Source organism: Triturus cristatus, chromosome 9 (genome assembly GCF_964204655.1).
Source record: "Triturus cristatus chromosome 9, aTriCri1.1, whole genome shotgun sequence".
Lineage (NCBI taxonomy): Eukaryota > Metazoa > Chordata > Amphibia > Caudata > Salamandridae > Triturus > Triturus cristatus.
In genome coordinates, this window is record NC_140592.1 from 383845869 (window position 1) to 383868948 (window position 23080).

Genomic DNA, 23080 nt, shown 5'->3' on the forward strand with positions numbered 1-23080 from the left:
AGTTAAATCACAAGGCCAAGTCTACAATGAAATTAGCAGTGTAGGTTCATTGCCATAGAGTGAAATCAGCAGTGTAGGACCTTGTAATAAAGTGAAAGCAGTGGCAGCAGAAAAGACCTGTAGTTATACAGGGGTAAGGGAAGGGAAGAAATGGAATCAGCAGAGCGGATACCTAAAATGGAATGAGATCAGCACCACAGGCTCATGGGTATACAGAACGTTCAGCCCTGTAGGTCTCTGGACATACAGTGGAAATAGCGTATAGCTCCTTGGAGTGGAATAGAATCAGCAGGGCAGGTGCACAGTAAATTGGGACATATAGGTCTATGGGAATTTCACTTGAATGAGCAGTGTAGTTCTTACGCATACAGTGAAATTAGTAGGATACGTCCCTGGCCATACAGCGGAATCCCCGTTATAGGTCCCAGGGCATTTTGTGGATTAAGCAGTTTGGGGCCCTAAGCGTGCAGTGGAGACATTAGTATAGATCACTGGATAGTCCAAATAATAACCAGTGTGGGTCTCTGAGCATACAGTGAATTCTGCAGTGTAGGCCTATGTACATTACATAGAATAAGCAGGGCATGTCCCTTGGCATTCAGTGGAATAATCGATGTAGGACGCAGGACACACACAGTGGAATCGGCAGTGTAGGTTCCTGAGCATACATTGGGATCAGCAGTGTAGGTTCTGGGGCACAGAGCTGAATCGGCAGTGTAGGTTCCTGAGCATACATTGAGATCAGCAGTGTAGGTTTCTGAGCATACATTGGGATCAGCAGTGTAGGTCCTGGGGTACAGAGCTGAATCAGCAGTGTAGGTTCTGGGGCACAGAGCTGAATCGGCAGTGTAGGTTCCTGAGCATACATTGGGATCAGCAGTGTAGGTTTCTGAGCATACATTGGGATCAGCAGTGTAGGTCCTGGGGCACAGAGCTGAATCAGCAGTGTAGGTTCCTGAGCATACATTGGGATCAGCAGTGAAGATCCTGGGGCACAGAGCTGAATCAGCAGTGTAGGTTCCTGAGCATACATTGGGATCAGCAGTGTAGGTTCCTGAGCATACATTGGGATCAGCAGTGTAGGTCCTGGGGCACAGAGCTGAATCGGCAGTGTAGGTTACTGAGCATACATTTGGGATCAGCAGTGTAGGTCCTGAGGTACACAGCTGAATCAGCAGTGCAGGTCCCTAGAATAGAATGGACTTATTGGGACAGTTCAGTGTGCATAAGAAAAATCAGCAGTGTAGGTAGGTCCTAGGGCACAGAGTGAAACTAGCAAAGTGGGACCTTGGGCAAGCAGTGGAATCAGCAATGTCATTTGCTAGAAATATAATGAGTTCAGCAGGTATGTCTGCTCATGGTGGAATTAGCAAAAAGACAGTTGGATATTTTATTTTTTAAATATTTTTTACATTTATTTTTAATAGTTTTTTAATTTATTTAATAATTTGGTTAAGCCCCAACCAGGTACCCTATCAGCCACAATCAGGTCCCAAATAGGGTAAGATCCTGGGTTTGCGACAAAATAAAGAGAACACATCAACGGGCATGTAACACAATCAGAAGGAGATGTACAGGGTACATGGTTGAGTCAGCTTGGAAAGCCCATTACAGCGTGCCTGTGGTTATGTGGCAAAAACAGCATGGCATGTCCTTGTGTAGATGAAGAAATCAGAACAGCAGGTCCACGATACATAGTTGAATCAAACAGAGAAAGTCCACGAGTATGTGGCAAAATCAGCACAGTGTGTCCTTGGGTATGTGGCGAAATCAGCGAGAAAGGTTCCTGGAAATGCAGCACAATGACGAGGACATGACTCAGATCGGTGGATCAGCGCGACAGGTCCTCGGTATGTAAGGACATCAGTGAGGTTGGTCCTTGAACAAAATAACTCTCTCATTCTTGGATATACAGGTTACTAGATGAGGTGATGTCATCAACTGGTCTTGTCTCCAAGACTATTGGCTTACTGTAGTGAAAACAGAAAAGAAGAGAATGAGAGAACAAGTGGAGCTAGCGTCAGAGGGAAAGAGAGTGAGTGTGAAAAGGGGAAGGAGGAGGAAAGAGACAGAGTGAGTGAAAAGTTAATCAATACAATTCTTCACCCCTTTCCTACACATTCTCTGGCTAGATGTTTAATTGAATGGATGGCCATAGAGCCAGTGTACCGTCACATAATTGTGACTGGTCACAAGCATGGACTGCCCATACCTAAGCTCAAAGCCCAACCTACTTGCTTGGTATCCCTGCATGAGTTCCTGTTTTGTGTTTTTAGCAGAATCATACACATAAGTAGGCATGAATGGAAGGGTCGTATGAAGGTTGGATGGACTGAACGACTAAGAGAACAGAAGTTCCTGCAATGACTGTTTTCGCTCTTAGGCCCAGGTTTACAAATTGTACATGCAAAGCAACACTGTGCCTAAATCTGCTGCCCTGCATTGCATAAGAGACAAAACACAGTGCAGCACCATATCTACAAAGAGTAGCCTGCTGGTATCATCTCCTGTGCCGAAGCTCAAACAAGACTGCCTTGCACGATGTATAGCCAGGCACCATGATGCAGAGGTGAGTGTAAGCTGTCTAGCATAGCGTCTAGACTGGTGGCATAACATTCCATTACAAATTCCTATGCGTAGACAAACTCAGAAGGAACCCATGCACTGGATGTCTGCGGAGCACTGCATAAGTTTGGTTAATTTGGCTTTGTAGATGGGGCTTTGTGTCAAAATGTTTGAGTGTACGGATTCGCAACATTAACACCACCTTGATGCAAAGTGGCTTAAAGTGTTTTTTGCACTGTGAGTAGTACAGCTCTCCAGCGCAAAATACCATTTGCACTAGATAGAGTGTAGCATATACTGGCTTGTATTGGGCAAGTAGAGATCAAAGCCACTGGAAGACTGAAAACAAGAGATGTGTATCAATGTCCAAATAATACTGAATTAACTATGTTCAGAATGTATGTGTTTTAAAAAAACAGGAACACTGTGTTAAAGAATTGATTGCCACATAAAACTTCATGTTTATTGCCTGTATGTCTGGGTGAGATGTATGTATGAGGATAGATGTGGTGAAAGATGTGCAGGATATGATGTGAATCTTTTAACTTCAAAGACAAAGTAATTACACTTGTAGATGAATTTAGGATGTAACTAAATGTCTTTCTATGTTTTTAAACTTTGCTAGTTATCAATAAAAAAGATGATTTGACAGTACTCCTGACGTACATTGTTGTGGGCCCTTTTTAATGTAGATAGGTTGCGAAATTATTTTTTTTAGTTGGCTGAGGTTTTTGCACATTAAAAATTGTGTTGTGCAAGTGCCAGCACAAAGACTTAGGGGGATATTCACAAGGATCTATCTCCGATTTAACGGCACTTTAGAGCAGCCAAAGTCGTGATAAATTTACCTCCCCATTCACAAGCTGGTGTTAACAGCCCACAGCACCAGTTTACCTGTGATAGAAGCCGCAAAAAACACCGCCACAGAAGACCCCAGCAACTATCGCTAATGAGATTCAGAGTAGGCGTTCCCGTGCCAAAAGCCGTGACAACACAACTCCACAACATTGACAACAAACAGCCAGAACTGCGATAAGAACACAAAACAGGCGATAAGGCGCATTAGCAGCAGGAAAATAACACCTGCTCTGACCTGGTGCTAAGTCGGACCGCAGCCTGCACCACAAAAGGGAGCACATCCCACAGCCACATCAGAAGGGCAGCAGATGCCGTGGAGCCACTGGTCATGTGGCGTGGACACCCAAGAGGGCCACAACACCCACCGCCACCACCCCAGGACCCCATACAGCACCCGGAACCCCCCTCCCCCGAACCACCACCCAGGCAGCGCTGACAAAGACAGCGGACCCCCAGGAAACACACCAGCTTCACAGACCCAACACCTGACAATGTCATTGCCCAATACAGGCTCAAAAGGACAACCATTGCACGCATCATAACCAACAACGCCCAACAGGCCAACGGCACCAACTCAGCAGACAACCAATATCCTACCCCACACAAAGCTGCTGGTAGTGCTGCACCTGTTGGCCTCTGGTACCCCCAACCAACACCCGCCACAGTCGGAGGAGTCACACAGCCAGCCACATCCAAGTCCCTCACACCTGTCCTGGGCATCACCAAAGCCTGGTACCCCAGTCCCCATACATCAAACATAATGCGCAGAATCCGCTGGAGACCAAGCAAGGACCATATGCCATAGCTGGATGCACGCACATGTTGTGGGCAATCCACAGCACACGTCATACCTGTGTCCCCTGCTGACACAGCACACAATCGCCGAAACAGAAAGCACACGTCTCACATCAATGTGCAGGCAACAAACGAACACTGTGGAACCTCCGCCAATCTCGCCTCCAAATACCCAGCCACTGTGCACGATTCCTCAATCCTCCGACAGTCCATCAGCAACCAGCATCCCCAGAATGGCACCAAGGGAAATGCACAGCCCCTTGGCAAGTACCAAATGAACAGCCCACTTACCTCAACTCCACAACCATGCAACCCACAACTCTGGCAATGCACACGTCACAAAAACAAAACCAACATGCAAAACAACATGCCCACCCACCAGACACAACAGGACAACTCACAATGGTAACCTGGGCAAGCTGTGAACATGGTTTGCGGTGCCATCAACGGCATGGCACCTCAACCACACACTAGCCGAATGTGGGGAGAGGTGGCAACCAGGCATGTGTGAAGGATGCTGGAGAACCATGATTGGGAAACTACACAATGCCTAGAGTGGCAGAGATGCGCTGGACAGAGTGCAGTATGCAGAACACACCCATATCCATGGTGACATACACCTCTGGTGTATGGAGTATAGTGGACAGTGGACGCAACCATGTCACCCCAGCCAGTGGGGGATTTTGCGGAAATGTTGCCTGTTACATCCCCCGTAAGTGGGATGGCCCGGCATACGCCAGGCCAGCGTAGGGGTGTGAATAAAGAGCACGTAGCCCTGGGCGTGGTCCTCTTCCGGAAAGCCCAACGTGTCTGCCAGGATGGCGCCGCTCACCATGCCACGAGGCCGATGCTGTCCTCGTGAGCGGAGTTGCCTGCGATCCTGTGTGCATGCCGTACCCTGGACCGCTGGACCCCGAACCCGTCAGGCCAGCCCATGCGCAGCCAGGCCACACTGACCACCTGCCGACACCGGCGTGTGTCACAGACGGCCCACCACGTGCAGGCGCAAGCTCCAAGCCCGAGGCCCGAGAACTTGGCAGCCTCCTCAGACCATCACGGGCTCCACAACGCTTTAGTCCTTTCTCGTTGACGTACTCTACTGCCGCCTCCAGCCTACACCACAGTCAAGTAGGTCACACATTTGGAACTGAGTCTTGATTACACCATGGCAGTGAACATTATTTAAGGCAGAGTTCATGTCACTATAGTCCCTTCGATGTGGTGCCACCAAGTCTATGCATAGCATTACAACCAAATGTGTCTGTGGGCCGACGCAGATTAATGCCCTCGTCCTACACTGCGCACGAGTAGGTCACAGCATTGGAACTGAACATCGATTATTCAAAGGCATACTACATCTCCTCTCACGCAAGGAGAGATGTATGAGGATGACGCGTTGCAGTCCAGCGGGAGCAGGATCATTGTTATGGAGGTGATCGAACACTACCGACAACTGCCCTGGTGTCACTAACTCTGTGCATCGCGAGCCAACGACAGGTGGGTGTGGGCCACTGCTGACCGCTGCCTTCGGCCTACACTGCGGTCCAGTAGGTAACATAGTCTTGATTTAGCAATGGCGGAGTTCATATCAGTGTACTGGAATCATTGCAGCCTGCATCCCCTCTCAGCACCGGTGCCACTGAGTCCGTTACCCGACATTCATGCATACTGTCTGGTAGTACCTAGGTGGCGTCTGAGTCTATGGACTAGGGGCTAGTGTTCATCCTCATGTAGCTGATACCGAATTGTGGTGAAAACGAGGCTGGCGCTTTCCACTCCTCCATTTGCTGCTGCCTGATAACATCAGACCTTCTGCATCATGCCCTGGAGGACACTCTCCTCTGTCCCCCGCAAGCCTACGCCACATTCACCTTGGACATCGATGAGGACCCACTCACTGCACGTGGACCTACCTCAGTGCACCGCAAGTCACCGTCCCGTGGCAGGGTGCCTGTGCTGGCCGCTGTGCATACGGGGCCACTAACTCTGTGCTGGTCAGGTCCAGGACCCCTTCTTCTGAGATATTGGATGGCCTCTGAGGCAATGGCCACAGGGTCATCAACGCCATGTGTCTGTGGCCCTGCGCTGTCCGCTGCCTCTGGCCTCAACTGCAGTCCACCAGGGCTCACACATCAAATCGAGGACTGACCGAACCTGGACGTCGCATCACCGCAGGAGGCACACGCCACCACCGCAAGGATCACCTCCAACCGCCATCTGCTAGAGTCAAAATGGTGGTCCTGACGGACTTAAGGAGTTGCTCACACCTGTCGTGAATGCCATCATCAGTCAGATACCCTGCTGAGCACTCCAGGTGCCACTGACTCAGTGCACCAGAAGCCATTGTCCGTTACTGATTGAGTTTTGTGTTGTGGAGAGGTTGTGCAGCAATGTCACCTCAAGCAGTGTGGGAGACCTGGGATGCTGATGAGGAAGATGATGCAGGTCTAACACAGCCCACTACATCTGCATCAGGAATGTCTCGAAGGAACACAATCCAAGACTTTTTCTTCACATGGGCGCGCTCAGCTGTGGTGCCCCTACCTCAGTGCACTGCAACTCACGGACACTTTTGTTTGCATGTTGTGTTACCTTTGGACTTTCTCTGCAAATCAGTCTTGACCCTGTGCCTCATGGGAGCAGTCCAGACCGAACTGCCAAGCCATGTCTTCCCTGGACCGGAAAAAAGCATCCTGGGACCGGTTTCGGGCTAACAGCCCTAATTAGACAGGCTAGTTTGAATCCTGTGGCAAAGTGAGCAAGGGACCCACGTCTGGGCATACCCTGCCAACTTAGGGCGAACAAAGCAAACACAAGGAGATGATGGACGGAGTGCTGAACATTGCAAACACTCACCCCCAGTCACAGATCTGGGTTGAATCCATCATCGTTCTTTAGCTCACTTTGCCACCCCAGTTGAGACACAGCTATATGCAAATCAGTCTTGACCCTGTGCCTCATGGGAACAGTCCAGACTGAACTGCCAAGCCATGTCTTCACTGGACCGGAAACAAGCATTCTGGGACCGGTTTCTGGCTAACAGCCCTCATCAGCCAGGCTAGCTTGAATCCAGTGGCAAAGTGAGCAAGGGACCCACGTCTGGGCATACCCTGCCAACTTAGGGCGAACAAAGCGAACACAAGGAGATGATGGACGGAGTGCTGAACATTGCAAACACTCACCCCCAGTCACAGATCTGGGTTGAATCCATCATCGTTCTTTAGCTCACTTTGCCACCCCAGTTCAGACACAGCTATATGCAAATCAGTCTTGACCCTGTGCCTCATGGGAACAGTCCAGACCGAACTGCCAAGCCATGTCTTCTCTGGACCGGAAACAAGCATCCTGGGACCGTTTTCAGGCTAACAGCCCTTATCAGCCAGGCTAGCTTGAATCCAGTGGCAAAGTGAGCAAGGTACCCACGTCTGGGCATACCCTGCCAACTTAGGGCGAACAAAGCAAACACAAGGAGATGATAGACGGAGTGTCTCTTGGAGACAATGATGAAATATTGCTGAGAGAATTCACCAAAATTAAAGAAATCGTCAGTGTGTTGGGGAAAGAAGACATTTTGCCTCAATCAAGAGGTCACATGAGTTCCCTGCAAGCTAAATTTGGGAGCTGTATTCTCCAGAAGATTGCTGTTTATGCATTACTAGTTGATACTATACAACTTTGTACATTACGGCTACACATTTCTTGCAGAGAACAATCTCATGCATGCTCTCCTGTGTCAATAGGGGAACTGCAGTGCCAGAATATCACAGGCCATAACATGTCTTTATTTCACTGCAAAACAATCCCATTGATAGTTTGACAGAGTGGAAGCACTGCTGTAAAGTATAGGTGCTCCCTTTACAGCACCAAGATCCCTGTCGGGTAGACAATCTCCCACCAGGGTGGGAGAGACCATGGCCTTTGTCCTTCTGGGGTGGTCTGTCAGCCAGGGTCTAAATGACCCCCTAGAACGTAGTAAATGTAAAAATGTAAATGTAAATGTAAATGTTGTAGACTTGTAAAGCGCACAGCTACCCCAGCAACGGGGCGTCCCGGCGCTGTAGACCGCTGGGGAACCCGTCCTGGCTATCCCTGTGAGATGGTCCCTTTCTGGGTATCTCCAAGGTGAAACCAGGCATCCCCGGCGTCTGTGGGGGGCCGTTGTAGAGATGAGGCAAGCTTAATGCCCAGAGTTGCCGAGTGTGTTCCTGGTTAGAGTAGGTACCGAGGCGAGAATTATCAAGACCGTTTTGACCCTGGTCCACGACCCTGCCGCGTCGGGAATTGAACCCTGGTCCCTGGCTGATTCTCTGCTTACGGGTTGGCCGCCTCTAACTAGTGAGCCACACCTCTCCAAAAAGTAGGCAAAATATCTTACAAAGAGTCAGTGTGCGAACAAACAAGGGGGTATATTTACAAGGGGACAGCACCACCAGAAAGTCACTGCAATAGCAGGTGTTAGAATGGCGAAACAAGAAGAAATACTTTTATTTCTCCTATTTTTTTTTCTCTATGAGTGCTGTATTCTGCAGCACACATAGAAAGAACAAAACACTATTAATGATTGTTTATGTGCAGAACGTTGTCCCTTCCTGAACATAAACAATCATTAAATAATGACGATTTACTACATCTATGTGTGCTGCATTCTGCAGCACACATAGAAGTAAGAAGTTGCCATTCTGGATTGTTTATGTGCAGGAAGGGACACCTTCGTGCACATAAACAATCATTCCCTGCAATGCTATGGTGCAAGGGTGCCTGCTTTGGCGCTAGGCAGCTAATTTTAGCACCAGCACTAGGGAAAACACAGAGGTGCGCCATATTCTTGTAAAATCGGCGCATCCTTGTGTTTTGGAAATGTTGGTGCACATCGCTGCCAAATTTGGCGCAGCTCAGCGCACCAACATTAAATAATAAAAATGCCCCAAGGTTTTCAGCACCAATAGCAGTAAACACGGTGCTCTGTTTATTTCAGAATCTGGTTGCATCTGAACAAATGCCACAGTGATCCACATGCTCCTGAGCCTAGGTCTGAATGTAGTTTTTGGCTGGGGAGAGGGGGATGGTGACCACAACTTGAATCCACCATGGCCTTTGTCTTCTGATGCATGGATGTTGGTACTTACATATCGTCCAATCTAGACATAGGTGATCCAGAATTTCTGCTACATGCGAAGGACTGGACTCTCCCCTTGATCAAAAACATTCCAGCAGGGGAGGCGATAGAATGCTTTTTACTAAAAGATAGCCCTCTAGATTAGATGATGAGTGTTAACTCAGTTTGCCTGTATTAACTTGAGTGTTAATTCTTGGAAACAGTGTAAAACAACAAGTACTTTCTTGAAACAAGTAATAAGAATGAACAATATTATCTGTCTTCTTAGAAAAACTTAATCATTTGGAGAATCCATACATGAAGACTGATGGAAAAAACAATCTTGGCTAAAGATAATGCTCGGCTTGGATCAGTCAACTCTTTGAGAATGAGATAGGAATCCCACGCAAATCATGCCTTCGGTGTGTTTATAGTTTTCAGAGATGCAAAATTACATTTGGCTTATAAAATCTGCCAGATGCGCTTGGCTTAAGAAAAATAAATTTACCATTGGAGGCTAAATGCTTGATTCTAATCTTTGGTGACCACTTGCAACCCCTGGAAAAAACTAAATTGGACATGACTATGTGGTTTTGTGAAGTCCTTTAGTTGTCATTACTAACACAACATCTAAAATAGTAGAATTAGATAGTTCGAGCTTTGAGCCTGAGTTGCCAGCTTGTACATTAACCTAGTGGGGCCCTTATTCTGAGTGGTCCATTCTTTCGAATTCAGCCGTCAATGGGCGTTACCAGCCAAATCAGAAATTCCAGGGGGAAGATTTACTAAGATTTTGTAGCGTGTTTGCGTCACAAAAGTGAAGCAAATCAGTGCAAAATCTTGTTTTCCCAATTTACTTTCCAGTGCTAATCTTGTTTAGCGCTGGAAATAACGGTAAAGTAATGCGAAGGATTACTTTGCGCCATGGGGCTTACCAAGGGTGGTGCATGGGTGTTCCCATGAAACCACCCAAAGTTTCTCACCCTAAACTCATTTGACTAAATAAAGTAGATTGGGTTTAGCGTGAGAAAACTGCGCCTGTTTCAAGTAGGCGCAAGGAAAGAGAAATGCTTTAATTTCTCTTTCCTTTTCCAACTTTGCATGCATACTGCACTGTACAGCACACATACAAAGTGGGGGAATTATTAAAGTGAGTCTGTGCATATTATTGTGCACTGGAAGGGTTCACAAAGACACCCTTGCACCATGGCGCATAGGTGTCTCTGTGGCTTTCAGCGCCGGCTCTATTCGGAGGGATGGAAAGTACCTTATTTTAGTTAATAGGGTGCTCTCCCCCTCTCTTCTTTTCACATAGCGCAGCTCAGCATTTATGGCTGCTGCAGTGCGGTACCCGAAAAAAATGGTAAATCTGCCCCCAAGTGTCACCAGGAAACTGCGCTTCCCGTTTTCTTTACCTGTTTTCATCTGATAAAAGCCTCATGGCTCTATGTGAAAACAAGGATTCCTTCTGATATTTCCCATTTAAAAGTGCAAACCTTGTAATGGCCTGGTATTCCCATATTGCGGATGTACCAATACCAACTGTATCCATAGTTCTAGGCGCTCAAACACCGATGCAGGAGTCTAGCTGCTACTATATGTAAGCACCAAACACTTACTCTCACACACTTCATTACTGCATATAAAATCTTTATGGAAATTTATCGTTTCACAGTTAATTCTAATGCTAATTAATTATCATCACTCTCATTGGTTATTTATGAAAGAAATGCGTCTTTAATCAATTAAATGCGGCTGGGTATTTTTTTCACAGGAAACTTTGGCTCAAACTATGATTCCTTTGGCTCAAACTATGATTCTCTGTTAATATTGTCTGTTGTTTTTATAGTAAAGAGCTATTACTTATGCATTGTGCTATATTTAAAGTCGGTTTCTGCTTAAACTTAATCAGTGTTCAGCATATACAAGCCATGCTCACTTGCTGGATTCCAAGGAGGATGGAGAGATAAAAGCTTAAAACGGGTGCAAGAATTATGATACAACAGGTGGATGTTTCCGAGTTGAAAGCTGACAAAATTCAGATTGCATTCAATGATTTAAAATATTAGGATTGCTAACTTTCTGCACCAGGTGTCAGATATGAAGGGTTAGAATGATTGGCAAAAAGTCGTTATAAAAGAATGGAAGGCTAAATCTAAATTATTTGAAAAGATGACAAAGCTTGTCATATTAGAAGTTCCAAGCTGCCTAAGAAATGAAAAGTCTGCAGAGATCATTGAGAGAAGAGGAGAAGAAGAGCATCCCCCCTGATCAGGGCCGGGCTGGCTGTAGCAGGCACCGGGCGTTTCCATGGTGGGCCGCCAGGGCGGGTGCCGGTTTTAGACCCCTGGGGGGCCGTTTTTAGGTCTCGCGTGACCCAGCGCATGCACTGGTCTGGCGAGACTTATTGAGAGGGCTCCAAAAAGTGCTACCAGGCCAGCCTAGAGCTAGAGTGCATGTGTGCGGGCACGCGCGCCGCGCTTTCCCGCGATTACTTTCACGGCCGCAGGGCCGCTTGGCATAGCCAATAGGTCTCGCTTTTGGGACCTTATAAGTATTTAGTTATGCAACTGTTGCATGGCTAAACACTTAAAAGGTCCCAAAGGCGAGACCTATTGGCTATGCCAATGCTTGTGTTACATAGCTGCAATATCAGCCCCCTGCAACAAAAGCTGCACAAAGCTCCCCCCCCCCCCGCCCCCCTCCCCAGGCCGGCCGAGCTTTTTGCCAGGACCAGTTTCAGTTCCCAGTCCAGCCCTGCGCCTGATTGGTTTCAGACTGTGGACCACCAATTGGCTCTGCAGTCAGAAACCCTTTGCCGAGCGTCCAACCACCACTGGAATAATGACTGAGCCCTGTTGGTTCATCCAGTCTGTCTACGGCGGGGCTTCTGACGGTATTTTTTCATTTTCGTGACTACCATGAAGGGTATGGTGGTCGCAAACAAGAAACAAGAGTCAATGACCACCACATGCTGGGAGAAGACTCAAGGTATACCAGGGACATTGATTTTTGTTTTGTAGAAATAAATCTCCTGCTTGGCTGGGGTTTATTTTTATAAAATATATATTTTTTCAAAACACTGCTTCAGTCTGCAGTGGCATGTAGGCCCCCTGACATTTTCTATCCAGGAAGATAAGTGACTGTACCCTTTCTTTGAGAGGGAATCCTTCTGCTTTTTAAGTCATAGGTCCACCATGGCCATGCAATTGAGCAAATAGAACCCCTTTTCGGGGTGATAGGTCTTCACCTGTGGGGGCAGTCTGGTTATGTGACAAAGGATATGACTGTTGCTAGGAAAGGGAGACTAATGCCCCAAAACCCCCCGACATATGGTGAATTAGTGCTCTAAATCCTTTATCTGGGGAGGAAGATTCCCTCGTGAACAGCTGTTTGGGGAAGGCGACACCCAAGGACAGACGGACCAGCAGCCATGCACCATGCCTGATTAAGAGATTTCTGTACAGTCGGGACTAGGATCCTGGATGGTTCCATGGGCTCAGTTTCCTGAGACTATTGTCTGGCCACCTCACTGCATGCCAAGACCCACGCGGGCTGAGCTGTCCAGGAGGCACAAAACTCAGATTCACAGCTGTCCTGAAGGTTCCTCTGGTGGATTCCAACGAAGAAGTGATGGCCACAAATATAATGTCTGACTCATCCTTCTTTAAAGCTTGGTATTCCATAGGGAGCAGAAAGGGAAAAATATGGAGTCATCTACAGCAGGCTAATGGTAAACGACATCGGCTGTAGTTATGGAGACCAGCTCGATGACAACATTTCCCTGAAGGCGCACTAGGGAGACATGGAGCTTAACTTCCTTTTGGCTTCCTAACAACAAATGTATCAACCTCCTTAGGGATGTCGAGTCTAAAGATGGCTTTCTAGATGAGGAACTGATTCCACGAAGCCCTTCCCAAGAGAAAGGAGCATTCACTGAAACTGTGAATGAAGTGGCTGTAACCAGGGCAATCAAGACGGTGCACAAACGATGCACAACCCGCTGTCCTAAAAACCAGGTCTGCTCTCTGGCATAAAAGATGCCCAGCAATGACAGCGGAGAAGCCCACCAGCAAGTGCAGACTTACGCCAAAAAGAAAGCAAAAAATGTATAATTCTGCGCATGCTCAGGAGTTCTTTTAGCAGTGCAGCAGGGGCATCTGTATGATGGGAAAATAGACTGAACAACATGGTGAGGGCTCTTGAATGTCAATTCACCAAACTTCCAGGGGTAGCGCAAGTAACATCACACGCCCTTTGACCTTCAATTTCACTTACACGCACAGTAATAGATAACAGACATATTCACACACACATATGCTCTTTCACGGAAAAACACAGTCAGGACCGGACTAGCCGGAGCGGGCACTGGGCGTTTTCCTGGTGGGCCGGAGGTGTGGGGCCTGGTTTTGTACCAGTGGGGGCAGGTTTTGTTACTGGGGCCAGTTTTGCAGCAGTGCAATATTGGTCCCCTGTAACAAAAGCGGGTGTGGTGCATCTCACCCCCCCCCCGCTCCTGAGGCTGGTAGAGCAGAAATCTGGCCGTGCACACAGTTGCCCACAAGGATGCACACAACATACATTCAAAAGCATTTTTCTTACTTACCTCAGCTGTCAGGGAAGGTCATGTTCCAGCTTAATATACTCCATTCTGTATTACACTAATTGTTGAACAATTAAATATTATTGACTATTAGTGTAATAAAAAAATTGAAAGAAAAAAAAGAGTGGAGCACCAACCAACGTCCACATGGATCAGCTGCCATTGTGTTCCTGGCACTGACTTTGCCACCTCTTAGACCAGGGTCACAAAGGCAGTGCCAGGGGTTACAAGGGGCAAGCCAGGTGCTGCTGCTGCAACCCATGGGGACCCCTAAATGACAGCCATGAGAGGACCTTCAAGCACGTGGGCGCAAGGCATGCAGTGAAGCAGGTCAGCATAACTTCTAGGCTGTTTTTAGTCAGTGCTTAATATGTAAAAAAAAGTGCAGGGGCCCAAAGTTTTTCTTAGGAGTGAACTGCTGGCACAAAGGTACCCAATACCAAGACTACTTAGCTTAATTGTCTTGGTCACCACAACACCCTACACTTCCTGTGTCTTTATCTCACTATCGCAGATAGTTTTTTTTATCCCTACTTCCTCCCTTTGTCACAGTTTTCTTCTCTTTCTCTTTCTCCCTTTTCTGCCTTTCTCCCTCTTGCTGTTGCTCAAAGTCTGAGGATGAAAAATAAGTCCTGGCCCCTAAAACAATTGCTGCCAACCACCAGCACAAATTAAGCACTGCTTTTTCTGCAACGGCAGAAACTTGGGGGTGTATTTACTGACGTGTGTACAGTCACTTGCATTAACAACTTAATTGTGTGCTGAACTTGTGGCCCTTTTTCCGTTATGCCACGAAACGTCTGCTTTAGCAATTATACACCCTGGTGACCCTAGAGCACGTAGGAAGGGGGTTAATAAGAATGCAAGTTGAGAGGAGAGATTAGAAGAGACAGCTGCAAGAGAAAGTAGGGAGAACGAATGAGAAGGAGGAAAAGAAAATGAGAAGATAAAAATAGCAAGATTAATGAGAAATAGGAGAAAAATGAACCTGGAGTTAGAGAAAGAAGAAGGGGGTGTGCTGGAGAGGAGTGACAGAAAATGAGACAGCGTGGGTCGAAAGGAATAAAAAAGGTGGAAAGGAAAAAAGCATAAGTTTAGGCTAATAACAGAAGAGAAAGGCAGCATTGACGATGACTATAGAAATGGCCAAGAATGCCAAATACCAAATAGCATTACCTGTTAGAGCTCAGGAGACGAATCTCACGCTTCTCATCCCGGACATCCTCCGTCACCTGAAGAAAGGACAGTTTCCATCATGAATGGGAAAGAACAGTGAAATGAAAAAGCGTAGTTGATTGGGTGAGATCAGACAAGTAACACTGTCTCTACACAGAGCTATCTATTGCACCCAAAATGCCTGTTATTGCCTCTGGGATCCTTGTTCGTCCCAAAATTAAAATTCTAAAATAATTAATTATGTGACTGAGATTTGAATTTATAATGTGGAAACCCAGAAGCTGAAGTAGTTGTAAGACAAGTTGGAGGCTGGTCAAGAAACAGAAGGGCTTTCCCACTAACTTAGGGCCCGATTACGATGTCGTCCGTAAAGCAGCCCAAAGGAATCATTTTCTGAATGGTTTCTGAACTGATTGGGTTGTGCGAGTCCGAACAACCGATCATGATGCAACCCAACATTATTCGGTCAGACTTGCATTGACTTCGATGGGAGCCTGTGTTACGAATGAGAACACAGGCTCTCTTTGAAAAAAGGGGTGGCACACCATGGTGCCTGCCACATTGTGCATGTCTGGGAAGAGGGGTTCCTTGGATACCCCCATGGGTCCCAATCGGATGCCTCTTGGGGAAGGGGTGCCCGCAACGGGCCCCCAAATACAGATTCCAACAGCTGTTTCGTGTCAGGCAGACCGAATCAGAACGGCTGTCTGAATTGGTCATCGTACTCGCTTCATCAGAAACTGTGTCCATAGAGCTGTACGATTCGGTTCCAAAAGACTCGGGCTGCCAGAATGCCTTTCGGAACCGATTTGGACTGCACATACGGTTTCTGGGCATCGTAATCGGTCGTTGGGAAATGTGTACGATTCGTTCGGAAACAAGGGTTCCGTATCGGATTCTACAATACCGAATCCCATCCAGAGCCCTTCAAGACAACATCGTAATCGGACCCTTAGTTGGTATTTCCCAGTGTGTGAGCAAGACAGTTTCCCTACCTCAATAAAGACATTTGGAAAGGCTATTGGCGTATTACCTGGCTTTAGCTGTGACAAGCCCACCCCTACTAAGGATCCACTTATAATGATTTCTGTCTGGACTCACTTTGAGTAGTACTGAAGCTTTCAAGCAGCTTTTGTTCGGAGTGGATCTAGTGTGACGAGCTCTTCTCTGACACAATTCACTGACAATTACAGTTGTTATGTTACTATACAGTGGTGTGGCATGGGGGGTCAAACAGGGGAGATTGTCTGCGCGCAAAATTCTTAGGGGGGCAAAATTTTAATTGAAAGTATCGTGCCCACTAACCCATGGACCATTAGTACTTCCTGAGCTAACGGTCCACGGATTAGGGGGTGCACTACTTTATTTTAAAATTTGCCCTGGGCGCTAGCAACCCATGCTGCGCTGCTTTTACTATGCATCTGATTAGGGTACATCCCTGTATGTATTATATTGTATGGCAATTATATTGTATCACTACATCACAAAGTATAGATAAGCATAATGGGCGAACATAATAGTTTAAAGGGTTAGGTAGAAAATATGGTGATAAAAATAATAATATATGCACCCTGACGATCTATTAGTGGGCAATGTAGTGGATGTGATGTCATTGTATTGACCTCGAGTTAGGGGTATAAAACCCTTATTGCTACTTGTGGTACTGTGCTTATGATTATAGCAAGGTGTGTGTATACATAGCCTAGCTGCAGTCTTAGCATTGACTGGGTAACTGTGTGTCCTGGCTGCCTCAAAATGGCTACATAGAACAGTCACACTGCGGAAGTGAAGCATCATGCATGTTCCATTGCCCTATCTGGAGCAGGCTTGGTTACCAATCCCGCTGTGAGATCAGTCACATTCTGAGTATTCCTCAAGGGGGTTTACTGCAGAGAAAGCCAACTTTGGTGTAGGAAGGCCAGATCTAACACAGATTTTCTGTATACCCATTGTAGATATATTTCCATTGTATCAGCCTAGATAGTAATTATCAGTATAGTCAACTACATTGGACACCCCTGCTTTAGCAGCCAACCAGCAGTTTGCAGAACAAACCTTGTCCTTTTTCGCGTGGGCTGAGCCTGCACAAACCTGGTGTAACGGCCAGAGCTGCCGACTTTGGAGCAGCTCGGCGTCGGCTCAACATCCTGTGATTCTGCGCAAATCACTTAATCCCCCAATGCCTACCAAAAATGAGTGTGTCTTTGTGTAATCTAACTGGTGCTCATGTAAAGCGCTCCAAAACCTTCGGGTCCAGTTCCTGCTACATAAAACTGCAAAAAAAATGGTCAAATACCAGAAGCCCGAGGATGACCCAAGGGGAGGGCCTCTGCTTTATCCATGAATGTAATTTCTGTCACAGTGATAGTGTCTCAGGGCATCTCTGAGGCCTGTGAATAGTGGCAGTGGAGTCATAAACCAAGAAGGAGGTTTGACTCCTGTCCTACAGGCAGGTTAGGGTTGCCCCAGCATGCTATTTAGAGTGTGTCACTGCATCGTTTATGCAGATTAGCAGTATATTCATCAGACAGAGCCATTGGGTAATCTGACCTTTGACATTTGAAAGGGCGATGTTTCTGAATGTTGCATGCAGAAATATCGCCTGACATAAATATGGTGTCCTAAACAAAAATATCCTCCCATTGCATGTAGATTTTGTAATATTAACTTCAATGGGGTGACATTTTCTATGGACGATTTTAGGATACTATGCCAGTCGCTAGATAGTATGACGGCGATATTCTGGTGCTGCACCATTTAAGTGTGTCAGTGATTGTGAAGCAAGTCATCAGGTCAAGTGGTGGGGTGAATGATGATTGTGTACCAAATCGAGAGTTAGTGCTATGGATTACTGGAATTCTTTCATTTATTTTATTTATTTATTTTTTGCAGGTTTTATAGAGTGCGAGCTAGCCCATAAAAGGCGACAAAAGTCTTTACGAAGAGGGGGGAAAACATACTATATATGGAAATAAACAACATCAGTTGCACATTTTCAGAACACATTAAGGTACTCGGGTTAAGTGAAATTCGCAAAATTAGCTTTTGCGTAATTATGTGAAATTTGTAACAAATTACGAGAAATTAATTCTGCATATTTACATGAAGTGCAAAGCCAGGTTTTTGGTGCTGTGTTTTAGCACAACAAGCATCTCGATGTCCATTTCGGACACCAAGGCACATTTTCAGCAAAACAAATAACGCAAAAAACACAACTGCTACAAACAGCTGCCGCTCGTAGTCGTTCACGTTGTTCCCTTGGGCTCACCCTAAATTTCGTAATGTGCCGGTCAGATTCCTTTCCGACCGCCTCATTTTGATTGAGGCGGTCGAAAAGGAATCCGACCAGTCAGAATGCGGCAGGTAATCTCAAGTGCAGGTCTTTCAGCCCTTGAGATTACGATGATGGTTTCCGACATGGTTTCCATGCCTGTCTGTCCAACATGGAAACCATGCCGGGTAGCGTCTTTGGGGGTCCCCAGCAGGGCTCCCTTGGGTGCATGCCTTCAGTTTGAGACTGAGAGGGCACCTATGGTGCCTGTGAGAAAGCGGCTCTGTATATACTGTTCCCAAATAGGTATAGGGTGTACAGAGTCCACAATCCCCAAGGGTTTGACAGAGGTTAAAGTTAGGTATAACCTTACTCTCTGAAGTGGTAGCTTGGTCGAGCAGTAAGGCAGTACCAGAGGACAGTGTAAAGCATTTGTTGTACACACTCAGTCAGCAAATGGTCTCACACACTCAATAACTGAACTCTAGGCCAATGGTTTATATATAAAATATATATGCTTGTTTTATTTTAGAACCAACAATTGGAATTAAAATATACTTTCTCAGATTGAGATGCTTTATATAAATACTTTTGCAAGATGTAATTGACTTTTGTAAACAGTTACAAGTGGTTGCAATAGGCAACACTATTTTAAACACAATAATGCATTGAGTTCAACGGAAGTTTCATGTTATTTGCCACAGATTACTTTTAGGATTACTTTTGGAATTCCAGGACTGGATCCTAGATTCAGTTCTGGGTCAGTACTCAGAATCAAGTGATGAAAGTCGACTTAATTACTGTAATGATTTTTAAACAATATTTAGCTATTTTAAAAGTTGACACTTAGAAAATATTTCAAAGAAAACATTCAATGATTCCCTGTGGAAGAAAATTCAGGTTACAGGTACAGTATGTTCTCGTTACTTTTGTAATCCAGTACTGGGTGCCTAGACTCAGTACTGGGACCTTTATCCAAAACAGGTAAGTAATTACGTTTTCAGATATTATACGATTTTTGAAGAATATTTAAAGATTGCAGAAATCGACACTTAGAAGAAATTTCACAGAAAAACAGTCAATGGTTTCCTATGGAAGAAAATTGAGTTAAGGGTAAGTACAGTTGTAGGTATTTTTCAGAGTCAGTGCTGGGCACCAAGATCCAGCACTGGGAGCTCACCTAAGAGCAGGTGAGTAAATTCGTTTTTGTCACTCGGCTGATTTTTGGTGAATATTTGAAGATTTGAAAAGTCCACACTTAAAAGAAATTTCAGGAAAAAGCCAGTCAATGTTATATCAAAATAGAGTTTGCGGTTTAAAGGTAAGTACTCGACTGGCAGAGTTGAGGTTCTGGGCACAGACTCAGGGGTCTCCCAGGGTCAGGTAGGTACAGTTGGTTCACCCTCAGCGGCTCTAGGGCGGCCGGGTGCAGAGAGAGTTAGGCCCAATGTTATCCTATGAGGGATAGGGGGGCCTTGTTTGGTGGCTGCTGACTGGCAAGCCACACGGCTGTGGGAGCTGGGCTCCTGGTCACTTACTCAGGGCAAGTGAAGAAGTAGGTAGGTGTAGAGTTTTCAATGCCAGGGCCACTCGGGTGGCTGGGTGCAGAAGGCTTTTTAGCCTTCAGGCGCTCAATGGATTTCAATGGGAAATCTCCGGTTTAGAAAAAGACTGCAAGCTCGGGGACGAGGACTCTTCAGGTGCCACCACCACTTCGAGAGGTAAGTTGGGTAGTCGGAGGATAGGTAGGTACCCCGGGATTGGGCACAGGGGGCCGTGGGGCGCCGCGTGCAGGGGTGCCTTTTGGTGTCGGGAAATCTCACCCTCTGTTGATCGCGGTTGGGGGGGGGCACCTTGTTCTGAGGCTGCAGGCTTCTTCAGGAGTGTCGAGGGAGGTCCTTGGGTGCCGGACTCGGGGTCACAGTCGCTGTGGGGTCGTCCTCAGGGTCTTTGTTCACTCCGGCACTGGCCAGGCTTGGCTGGTGCAGAGTATGCTGGGTTCGCGGTTCCGGGCTGCTGCCAGGGGTTAGAGATAGGTTTCGAGTAGAGCCTCTACTCATGGGAGTCCCAGGGGCTTAGAGCCAAAAGGTAGCCAGGTCCTCCGGGGTTGGTGAGGTTGCTGGCCACGAGAGATGCCGCGCTGGAGCAGGAGCAGGAGCAGGTTCGAGGGTCGACAGGCCGATAGGGCTGGGGCCAAAGCAGTTGGTGTCTTCCTCTTTTTAGCAGCTGCAGGGCAGGTCTTTGTTCTTCTTGCTCTTCTTGTAGTTTCAAATCTGGGATCTGGGGAAGGAAGGTTCAGGGTGCCCCTAAATACTAGATTTAGGGGCGTTACTGGTGGGTGAAGGGCAGGGGCCAATGGGTCCCTGTCCTGGGGTGGGTACACCCCCTATCCTGCCTCTCTCCTGTGGGAGGGGGGCAGGAGCCTAGTCCTGATTGGGCAGGGCTTCCCATATTCAAGATGGCGAGAGCCCGGAGATGTGCTTCACCTCGCCTCCCCCACCTGAGGGGTGGGGTTGGCAGGCTGGCACATCCCCTGTCCTTATTTGGGGTTTCCGGCCAAGCTTCCCGCCAGAGTGGGGGGTTGCAGTGGCCTGGGGAAGCTCACAGAGGCGGAATGCCTTTGAAGCTTCCCCCTGCCCATCCTGGGGATGGAGATTTAGCACCTCGCCCAGGATGTGCATTGTTGCAGACCCAGGAGAGCAGGGGCTCTCCTACCCAGGGGTCCAGCAACATGTCTGCTGTGTGGCAGCCTAGGCAGCCTCAGAACAGACGTGGATTGTGGGTTTTAGGTTTCAGGGGGCCTCTCTAAGATGCCCTCTGTGGTGCTTTGTACATTAAATCACACACTGGCATCAGTGTGGATTTAATGTGCTGAGCAGTTTGATACCAAACTTCTCAGTCTTCAGTGCTGCCATTATGGTACTGTGGAGTTCGTGTTTGACAAGCTCCCAGCACCATATACCCTTAGCTGGCAGCACTGCACTTACAGGACCCAGGAATGGACCTGGGTACTGCAGGGGCACAGGGCTCCTGCCTCTGTGTCCACACCACTGGCATAGGGCACCCAGCTAGAGGGGTGGCTGATGTATGCCAGGGCAGTGTAGGTTGTGGGCATGGCACACAGGGATGTGTGCCATGTCGACTCTCTGTTTTGTCTTGTATCCAGACACTTAGCCTGCAAGAGCAGTGTGTGTGTGTTAGGGTACAGGGCCTCTAAGGGTGGCACAATGAGTGCTGCAGCCTTTAGAGGCCTTTCCTGGTCACATGGCCCTGGGTACCTAGGGTACCATTTACCAGGGGCTGACATGTGGCCAGGGTTTGCCAATTTGGGTTGTGGCTGTTAGGCAGTTTTAAGGGAAGGAACACAGGCCCTGGGCACCTGATTGGCAGGAGCCCAGGGCACAACAAGGAAAAGTGCATCAGCTATTAGGCAAAAAAAGGGGGGGGGGTTACTGCAACAGAAACCCAATTTCTTACAGTGCCCCCCTGTTGATCCCTGCACCTTGAGGTGCCTGCCACGGGGTGGAGGGATGAACCGCACCTCTCATTTTACTATGGAAGCATTTATTATGGCCAGTTTACAGACGGAATGCATTCACCCATAGTAAAATATAGTAATGCGACCGAACAGTGCTTGATTGCATCCTAATGGGGCGGTCGGGACCGCCAACCGGGTGTCGGTTGGTCCCATGACCGAAGCTGTATCGGACAGAAGTTATTCCGCCCGACATTGCAATGAACCCCATAATGGAGAAACAGCCTTTACAACGGAAGCATTACAACGCATTCCATTACAATGCATGTCGTTACAACGCGAAAGATTGTTGCAGGGGGGAGAAGGTGTTGAAGTTAACTCCAACACCTTCCCTACTGTCGCACGCACTGGAGTTGGAATAGTAAATTATACTATTCCAACTTCCAGCGCACCCCCGACAGCAAGTCGGTGTAAAGGTATGCATTGTGTCGGCATGCGTTGTAATGGCATGCGTTGTAACGTCATACAACCCCATAATGATGTGACATGGCATAATAGCATAATTTCAGGAATTTTATGTAAGAAGCAGAACATTAAATTACTGAACATATGCAAGATTACACCTCTATAATAAACATTTTACCCAGGGTCCATTAGGTACGATACAATGAGAAAGATGCAGCATAACTACAAGAAGCATAGCCTCTATAAGGACAGATTTTATAGTTTAAAGTGCGATTAGAGGTGTTGCAAGATGAAATATGTGAATAATGAAGATCCAATAAATGTAGGAGTAATATATAGATGTGAGTAGTTGATAAAATATGACAGGGCAGTGAGCGGTAGGAGACTGCAGCAGGTGAGAGTGTGGAGAACACAGAGAAAGGCCCTTAGGAGTGGTTCCTTTCAGTGCGTAATCTGTTAAAGGATAAAGATGTGGAGATAACTCTAGAGGAGAGAATGGGAGAAACAAGTGTAGTGGGGCCAGAGAGTCATCATTCAGACATGAGCAGATATATAGTAATCAGCGGGTATATGGAAGGTGCCAGAGCACTGTAGTTTCTGTGCATTGCGAGTAAATGTTTGCATTCCAAGTATTCTTTGGTGAATTGGTTAGAGAAACTTTGGGTGCCAAATCAGAGGATTAAATTACTGCAAACTATCTGTGTGGGAGCCGAGGGGCCACAATGGAAGACCGTGTCAAATGCTGGAAGAGGTCCAGAAGGATGAGGGCCGCCATGT

At 47.1% G+C, this 23080-nt stretch overlaps 1 protein-coding gene across 2 annotated transcripts in view; it reads right to left on the minus strand.

Moving 5' to 3' along the window:
- Positions 1–1388: 1388 nt before the first annotated feature.
- The window catches only part of LOC146798005 (mitogen-activated protein kinase kinase kinase kinase 5-like), a 581883-nt gene continuing 560191 nt past the window's right edge, over positions 1389–23080 (minus strand). For both annotated transcript variants that reach the window (XM_085625240.1, XM_085625239.1), the window contains 2 exons: positions 15093–15148; positions 1389–1970 (listed from right to left, as the gene is read on the minus strand). In XM_085625240.1, the coding sequence (XP_085481366.1) occupies positions 1898–1970; positions 15093–15148 (129 nt within the window). In that variant the 3' untranslated portion in view covers positions 1389–1897. The remainder of the gene's footprint in view (positions 1971–15092; positions 15149–23080) is intronic.